This window comes from Botryllus schlosseri, chromosome 10 (genome assembly GCF_051294905.1).
Source record: "Botryllus schlosseri isolate E-star chromosome 10, Bs_hap1, whole genome shotgun sequence".
NCBI lineage: Eukaryota > Metazoa > Chordata > Ascidiacea > Stolidobranchia > Styelidae > Botryllus > Botryllus schlosseri.
In genome coordinates, this window is record NC_137245.1 from 22,696,085 (window position 1) to 22,705,595 (window position 9,511).

The following is a 9,511-nucleotide window of genomic DNA, read 5'->3' on the forward strand; positions in this document are numbered from 1 at the left end:
GCGCACTGCGCGAGAGTGGAGCTTACGTGTAAGTCATTCGAAGCGATAAGACTCGCATTAACGGCATTTACGATGTACTCAACCCTAATGAATTTATATTTGGTACATTTTGGGTAAAGGGGCTTATCAAACGCTTTGCAATTTTAATTGAGGATTGCACTGTGAGTTAGTTGATCAGAGAGAAGCAGACATGGCGGCGCCTGTAGGACTAAGCCGTTCATAAGTTGAACATGACTTCAATACTGTGACTTGGACTCGACTCGAGTCATAACACTATGACTCGGACTTGACCCTTAAAACGGTGACTTGGACTCGGACTCGAGTCGGTGATGAATTGAAAATGACTCGACTCGACTCGAGTCAAAACCACAAAAGTCAGATTGACTCGTGACTCGGAACCATGTGACTTGGTTACAACCCTGCTATGATGATATCGTACACGCGCCAGAAACAATGGCGAGATTTAGATTTCATAGGTTGGTCGACCTCAATAACCAATTTGTCAAAACTATAGAGATGAAAGTCTATTGTCCCGATAATTAGAACAGGATTGAAATTTAAATCTGTGAGCAGTGATCAGTTCATAAATTTACTAAATCCGCTTTGGGCTCAGTTCCAGGACACACAATGCTGACAGCATCATAACCATATTACCTTCAAACACGCTTCTATACTATATGTGTAGATTTCGCGCCCCCTTATTGTCATATCGCAAAACGCAAGCAGGTACCTGTAGCAAACCTAACGGATAGTTTGGTGGCATGTGAAGTTACGACTATTGATGAGAGATTTTTAAATATGAAATTCATACTAAATACAGGGCACTAATGAAACAAATCGCGCGAAGCGCGAAAAAAATTTTCAGTTGAGCTCAACTTCGCGATCCCCTTCAGATGCTTTCGTGACCCCAAGGGACACGCGTCCCCCAGGCTGACACCCACTGCCTTAGAATTATCAAGGTGAAATATACTAAGAAAATGTTTAATCAAGTCCCTGCATTAATTCGATTTTTAGTACGCATTTTATCAATATTTTTAATAGGTTTCTTTAGACTCTTGCGGGCTGCACAGAACGGTGTTGCGGGCTGCATGCGGCCCGCGGGCCGTAGTTTGCCCACCCCTGGTATGAATGTACGGATAACGTTCAGAAGAAATGTAATTATATATTAATCACATTGAGCATTAAGTACGTTGCCTCATGATTGCGTGTAAGCTCTCGTCACTCAAGGAATGAGGTAGTTGGAGTAGCCAACATTACCAATTATTGCGTCACATGATAGACTATGCTCGGAGACGTCGTGTCTAGACTCAATAGAATATCGGATCAACATTAGTGTTGTCATTATTACATCACAAAGTCATGTCATTCCAAGTGCTCGTAAAACCGTTGCACAAGCGTGTATTTGATCCTACACAGCGTTCAATAGTTCACGTTCACACATAACAAAAGCGATCATATTCCGTGAACAGTGAACAACCTACGCTTCTTGAAGCTTGCACGATAAAATGTATAAAACACCAAAGTATGGAAGTATGGAAATGTCGTTCCATACCATAGATTAAAATCTTCCATTCCATACCATACTTGCATTGTTCCATATTCCATACCAAAATATCGATCCATACCATACCATACTTCCATACCATACCATACCATACCATGCCCTGCCTCACAGAACTGACGCATGCACGCAGTTACCTAGGGCGGGCCATTGTGTAAGGTTTAAATTGTATTTTGAAGGGCATGCCGGGCACAAAGGGCGAGCCGGGTACACGGGGAGCGAATGGAAGTCCGGTATGCAAGACTTGATGCAGTTATTCGTCACATTATGTATTATGCTATATTACCAATTTCAGGGTATACCAGGGGACATGGGAATAGAAGGATCTCCCGGCGCGAGGGGACCGGAAGGACCTAGAGGCCCTCCAGTAAGACGATTTTGTGACAGTAACGAACTTGGTTTCAAAAAAGCATGTGTGTCGCAGGGGTTGAAAGGAATGAGAGGTGAATCCGGTAGTAGTTCTCCGCAAGCTGTCTTGGACGAACAATCAATCTACGCACGGGCTAGAAGCGACGCTGCGGAAATTGTGCGAGGTGAGAACGTAGCGCGTAGCATAGATCCATATGCCACCAGACTTGGACAACTAGATAATTCTAGTTGGCTAATTTCACCAAATTAGAGCTAAATGCCAGTAATCTAATTCTAATCTAATTTGTGAAATGTTTCTATGCTCTAATTCTAATTCTAATCTAATTTGTTCAATTTTTTGTGCTCTAATTTTAGCTATAATCGAATTTATTGTTTTCCTCAAAATGCCTCTTTGTCTGGGGCATTTTGGAGCGAGTTAACAAGAATATCCCCCTCGAACAGGGAAATCCAGTCCCAAGCCGCCGTCGCATTACTTACACCGTGCAATCATAGTAGTTGTTGCATAGTATATTCATATTGAAATGAACTCGAATATTTTCGGCTGACACTCGTCAGGGGTAATCGTCAGCAACTAGTAGAGAATTGGAAAGAACATTGTATATCAACAATCGTATCACAAAATATGACGTCACCAGCATGAAATTCCGTGAATGAGAGAGCGTTCTTTGTACTATTTTTACGTGGTACACGAACTCCTTTTGTTGACAGAGTTTTGGTTGGTGTATTTTGATAAAAGTCGACTCTAAGGCACACAAATGGAATTGTGAACGGCCATCGGCAAACGTCGGTTAGATAATCCGATTTGTGCGAATAATTATCGAGACGACCGATTTCGAATCGTTGGGCGAGGCCGTTCACAATTCCATTTGTGTGCCTTAGAGTCGACTTTTATCAAAATACACCAACCAAAGCTCTGTCAACAAGAGGAGTTCGTGTACCACGTAAAAATAGTACATAGAACGCTCTCTCATTCACGAAATTTCTTGCTGGTGACGTCAAATTTTGTGATACGATTGTTGATATACGATGTTCTTTCCAATTCTCTACTAGTTGCTGACGATTACCCCTGACGAGTGTCAGCCGAAAATATTCGGGTTCATTTCAATATGAATACACTATTCAATTGTATATTGAAGTTCTGTACCTCCAAGAAGCTCTTCAAATAGTAGTTGTTGTGACGAATAATAGCCATGCTGGAATAGTAGCTTGTAGTTTGCGAAAAATATCGATTTCGATCACGCTTTAAAACCTTTACTTAAGTACAACACCGTGCTCACTTACATGGGCGATGGGCATGGTTACCACAAAAGAAGTAATTTTATTAAAGAAGTAAAAATACAACAAGAAATTTTATGATCACAAACTACATTTTATTTTGAACTATGAGCTGCGCACGATACCTGAATACGCTTATCAGCGACTAATGAATCGATATTGGGGCTAGTCAGACATGCTACTAGCTCAGGGGTGGGCAACATACGGCCCGCGACGGGATTTTGCCCGGCCCGCGGACAGTTTACCGTCTTAGTTGATAATTTGCCCGCCGGCCGGTGTCCGGTCAATGCTAAGAAAACCATTACCGAGAAATCCATTACAGAGAATGGACATTACCGATAATGCAATGTGTGCAATGCAGGCATGTTATGCATATATACAGGTCGTGTGTAAGTGCATGTGCATGACGGCTTAGCCACATTCGGTGTCGACTGTCATATATAAATTTCTCGACAACGCTTTTTCAGTAAGTTAGATTCTTGGCATTGGCCGTTCTCGGTAATGGTACTGATCCGGCTCCGATCCGGCTCCGGCAAAAAATGAAAACGTCCGGCCGGAAATCCGGCCCAACACGGTACGGTGGTTCCGTGAATTTATAAATATGACTCGTTTATTTTCGTACTGGCTTGGCGGTTACTTGCGTGTGGTTGGCTGGTAGTTATTTAGTTACAAACGGCATGCTTGCCCAATGCCCATGAAGATTCTGGCCTCATCAAAAAAGTACTGATCCGGCTCTGATCCGGCTCCGGCCGTATCAGAAAAAGTACTGATCCGACTCGTATCCGGTCCGGCTAACATTGAAAAAAATCCGGTCGGATATCCATTCCGGCTCCGGTCCATGCTCCGCACTGGTAAGTTCGTAGAAGCGACAAGACTTGCATTATCGGCATTTACGATGTACTCAACCCTAATGAATTGATATCTTGGTAAATTTGGGGTGCCGGGCTTATCGAACACCTTGAAATCTTAATTAAGGATTTCACCATGTGTTGATTGATCAGAGAGAAGCAGACATGGCGACTCCTGTGTGACAATGGTGTTCTCTAATCCACATTGTCTTCGTCATTATCGGAGAGAAATGGCTTTGGAATGACATTGCTGTCGTTACGATAAATGGGCGAATAATGTATCGATTCAGCTATCCGGCCCGCCAAGTACTCAATTTTTCTACATACGGCCCGCCGACTGGAGAAGTTGCCCGCCCCTGTAAGCTGAAAGACTATTTCGTCCTAAAGATTGATCTTGTGGGACAAACCTAGGCCATTTTCTGAGCGTCTTGGCAGTGCTGGGGCCATTGCACGGCAAGGCGATATGCTCATTGCTCATAATAACTGACTCTCCATCGATGGAATGCTGTCGCCATCGCCGAAACCGTTTCAGGTAGTGAGGAATAGTGTTGTTGGGCACAAACGAATAGATTATTTTGAAACAACTACTACAATTGGAAACTGAAATCAATTTCAGCATTTCAAAATTGTTTACTTCGCGTTCTTGTTCCAAAATCACAAATCAGATCGCCGACCGCATGTCGCCCGCGTGTTGGTGACCCCTGGTATGGTTCAAAACCAGCCAAGCTTGGTGTAAAGACGTTAACCGTTCTCGTGTTTATGGGAACGCACTGTGATTTGACGTGAACTGAACTTCATTTTAGCTGTATTATTTTCTCATTCACAATTTCATTCAATTTCCAAGTTTTTGCGAATTCAGTATTTCGAATTCTAATTGTAATCTAATTCGGAAAAGTGGACAATTTTCCAAGTCTGCATGCCACTGCAGTCTTTTTTCCATCCGTATCATTTTTACACCATACCAGAGGTGGTCTGTAAAGATGTGACTTTACGGAGTACTCAGGTAGGTTTTGAGTCTTACACTTCTTACTCAAGTACTTATGTTTTATGGCTACTTGCACTTACACGTTTTTTAGTCAAAATAACTTTCTTTTTACGCGTTGTATTTGAAAAAGTATAAAGTAGTTTTTGGATAAATTTTCATCACTTTTACGAGTGCGATTGTCATAGGAAAGCTGGGCTAAACAGCTCCCGTGTCGCAGTACTTTCTTTTCGACGATTGCATATATTTGTAGTAGCCTGTCATCAGTCATTTTATTCGCCTAGATGCATTTTGCGATTTGCAAATTGTGCACCTATTCGATTTATTAACTTCTAAAATCGTGCGACCCGTCTACTTAATATTCTTTTTGAAACTATAATTCCTTGAGTGCTGTTCAGAATATAATTTTATATTTGTATTTGAAGTAGTAGTGATGTTTTTTTTGGAACTGCTACTTCTAATTGCAGTTGAGCAGAAAGTTACTGCGTTATTTCTATATCTACTTGAGTAGCAACCCCTGGTACTTTGACCACGTCTCATCGGTTTTCTACGCGTCACCACAGTATACAATCATGCCATTGTTTTACCTTGCAGAAAAAATTAACGAAGTCATGTTGAAGTTTGAAAGAGATAAACGTTCGAGAGCGAGAGCAACTGTGGTGGAAGGGCCACCCGGTCCCCCAGGGCCTCCGGGACAACGGGTAACATGAAATTACTGATCTATGATTGGGTGAATAACTCAAGCATGGTGATTTTAGGGATATGAAGGTCCTGTCGGGCCCCAGGGGCATCCAGGAGTGCCTGGATTGCGCGGTGCGAAAGGAAGTAAAGGAGATATTGGGGATGTTGGTCCGCGCGGAGCACCGGGACATGGAATTCCCGGTCCTGTAGGGCCAACGGGTCCGCCAGGTATGGTATTTCAGGCTGTGGTATATTGAAATAGAATCATAACGGTTTAGGCCTACCTATATCAAGCCAACCTTATTTACTACAGGTCCGAGAGGCAAGTCATTACGTGGTAAGCCTGGACCGCCGGGCCCGCGTGGACCCCCTGGAAAATCAAAAAAGAAACCTCGACAGATGGAAGACATTAATAGATTTTAAATTATTAAGCAACAGTACTGAAATCAGTGTAGAGATGTCGATATCTTGACCTCGTGTTCTTCACGGCATGATCGTTACTGTAGCCTACTTTTTTCAAGATCGAAAATCGTACTTGAAGGATTTTGCACTTCACCCGTGCTTTAACGGACAGCATGGCATATACTTCTGTTTTATATACATTTCGTGCCACATAATTGTGGTTGCAGACGGATGAGCAATTTCGTCGTATTTTGTTACAAACAAATATTTTGTCAAAAACAGCGGATAAACTTACTGTCATAAGACAACCATGCAGGATGATTTTTTCCCTGGATGTCGTGTCATCGTTTCATCACTGACTTAAATACCGGCGATAATGCAGAATACGTGCCTAAAGATATTTTCTGACTTTTTTAGTTTAGAACCTTTCGCGTTGCCATTTTACCTTGAACTTACAATGTTTTGTAGTGATATTTTATGCGGAAATAAAGCAACGCAAAATAGCGCTGTCATCCAAGATGTGTTCGTTGATTTGTATCAGTACCTTTCCAACTGCGGAATAAACGAGAGGGAGAGTCTAGGCATGCGGCGAATATTCATGGTCTTCCAAATTCATTATATTTAGGGCCCGTTTTATTCTTAGTGAAAAATTGCTTCAACTCTGCAACCAATTGACGGTGAGTACCCAGAATTGCATTAAGAAATAGGGCTGGGAACGATAATTCGAACTCGAATGAAGCATTGATTGCGATAATTCGAGTCGAGTAGTTAGAAAGGATTTTTTTCGAGTAGTGAATATGAACACTGAACAGGGATTACAGCTTTGATACCATTTTCCCACCGTGGGAGCCTTTGAAACCTCGAGTGGACGGCCCAGAACAACCTTTGCATAAACGCCTCGAAATCGCAATTGCTGACAGTTAATTCAAAAAATAACCTAACCGTTAATATCGCTGGTCAGCCCGTTTCCAACACAGATAATGCCAAATATCTCGGAGTTTTACTGGACTCGAACATGTCCTGGAAGAGTCATATTCAGTCCCTAGAAACAAAATTATCACCGAAGTGCGGCCTGTTCTACAGCCTTGGGCGCTTCATGCCAGCATGGGTTCTTCTGATACTCTTTAAATCCTTAATCCAATCGAAGTTACATTATGGCATCCTCTGTTGGGGGGCTGCCAGTAAAACTGCACTCAAGCCACTGCAGAAACTACAGTATAAAGTGCTCCGAATCATAGCTAGGGCCCCAAAGGGGCCTGGCTGCCCATCCAATAAGTCGCTGCTGAAGAGATTCGACGTCCTAAACATGGAAGATATGCGGAAACTAGAAATCGCCAAGTTTATGTATCAGTTTCACTGCGGTCGTTGCCCCGAATATTTCAATGACTTCTTTACCTCTGAATCAAAAGCGCACAAGTACAACACACGCGCGTCCACGTCGTCCAAATATCATATGATCGACCGAAAAGATCATCGCTCCATCAAATATGCCGGACCTGATGTGTGGAACAGTATCCCGCCGGCCACCCGACAGTCGACGAGCATGTCCACATTCAAGTCGAAATACAAGCAATTACTACTAAATAAATACAGTCCATCCTCAAGATTACCGGACCACGACTGACCTATCGATCTCGTTTCCCATGACATGCCGCCCTATTTCTTGTCGCATTCTTCTTCTATACTATCTTCTTTACTTTCATTCAGTGTGCATGCCTCCTCTTTACATCGCCTAGGCCAAGGTGGGTGTCAGATTCCATAGACTACTCCTTGTCGCTTCGACATCTTCCTGTCTTTTCATTGTATCGCATTTTTGTGGTGTATTGAACTGATAAAATTGCTAATAAACCAATGATGATGATGATGATTTTTGGCAATGACATCTTTGTGAAGTCGTGATCAACCCACAGCATTGTCTCAAAGTGCAATGAAATATACATGGTCGAAAATACGAAATGTCTACCGCGTTTTCTTTGAGGTAGAGTGGAATTGGCATTATTTTCTTTGTAGCATAAAAGCATGGATGTATAGTTCTATATATCCCTGCATAAACGGTACGTATATGTGAACTTCCTCTTCGTCATATTGAGCGATACCCCACTCGATTCGTGATCGAATCGATCACAACAGTCGCATTCGATTCTCAGGAACTCGATTCTGCCCAGTTCGCTTGCAAGCAATCCAATAGTTTTGATATAATATGTAGGGTCATGATGTTTGATCATGTGCTGAGTCAGTTGAAAAGGAGAAAAAAAGTAGCATGGGGAGATATGTGACCGGTGGTACGGACATTTCAAAAGGCGCACAAGTCTCCAACTATCGAATGTAAACATTCGATACTCCAACTAAGAACAGCAGAGCTTTTGGTTCAACCATAGTGTCCTGTATGGTGTCGACACAAGCAAATCTCACGCCTCAGTGAAATTGATTCACGTCACAATTTCCATTTGGCTACAGGCAATTTGACGGTCATTTTTGACCGGCTTGCCGAGCATTCAACTTGGTAAAACGGGTATCAATCGAAAGATGACTCTGCACTGATTACGAAAATACAAATTTTATTCTGCTCGTGGCCCTGGAACTCCCACAATCAGCCTCGAAATTTTCATTGTTATGGAGATTGGCATTGGGACGCAACAATGCTGTCTGGCGAAACGAGAGAGTAGCTCAAGAGAACAAGAGCTAGGCAGTATTGTTACGTCCCAATGCCAATCTCCATAACAATGAAAAATTCGAGGATTATTGTGGGAGTTCCAGGGCCACGAGCGGATTAAAATTTATATTTTCGTAATCAGTGCAGAGTCATCTTTCGATTGATACCCGTTTCACCAAATTTAATGCTCGGCAAGCCGGTCAAAAATGACCGTCAAATTGCCTGTAGCCAAATGGAAATTGTATCACGTCACACTTTCCATTTGGCTACAGCAGGGGTTCTCAACCCGCGGCCCGCGGGCCGCATGCGGCCCACAGACGATTATTTTGAGGCCCGCGACATCTTTCATTATACCGCAAGTACTACTGACACAGTATTGTTACAAATTAATTTAGGTTCTTAGCACTTTTATCGTACCGTCTCTGTTTCTTTTGATTACTCATTCTTGAATGCAGTGGTTCTCAAACTGGGGCGCGCGCCCCCTTGGGGCTTGAAAGCATCTGAAGGGGGGCGCGAAAATGAGGTCGACTGAAAAAATGTTCGCGCTGCGCGCAATTTATCTCCAATTCATAGTTATTTCACTGTGTATAGTCTGGTTTCATATTTGAGAATTCTCCCATCAACAGCCATAACCTTCCATGCCATCAAACTAGCCGTTTGTATTCCTAGCATTCTGGTTGCATTTTGTTATATGACGTTAGGGGGTTCGAATTTTTTCCCTATCAAAAAGGTGGGCGTGT

The 9,511-nt window shown here is 42.7% G+C and overlaps 1 protein-coding gene across 1 annotated transcript in view; it reads left to right on the plus strand.

The window, feature by feature from the left end:
• LOC145448475 (sushi, von Willebrand factor type A, EGF and pentraxin domain-containing protein 1-like) overlaps positions 1 to 6,635 on the plus strand; it is a 57,567-nt gene extending 50,932 nt beyond the window's left edge. The window contains exons 50-55 of the mRNA XM_080326856.1: positions 1,741 to 1,794; positions 1,857 to 1,928; positions 1,986 to 2,094; positions 5,630 to 5,736; positions 5,794 to 5,944; positions 6,030 to 6,635. Coding sequence (XP_080182982.1) covers positions 1,741 to 1,794; positions 1,857 to 1,928; positions 1,986 to 2,094; positions 5,630 to 5,736; positions 5,794 to 5,944; positions 6,030 to 6,139 — 603 coding nt within the window. The 3' untranslated portion in view covers positions 6,140 to 6,635. The remainder of the gene's footprint in view (positions 1 to 1,740; positions 1,795 to 1,856; positions 1,929 to 1,985; positions 2,095 to 5,629; positions 5,737 to 5,793; positions 5,945 to 6,029) is intronic.
• The last annotated feature ends 2,876 nt before the right edge of the window (positions 6,636 to 9,511 follow it).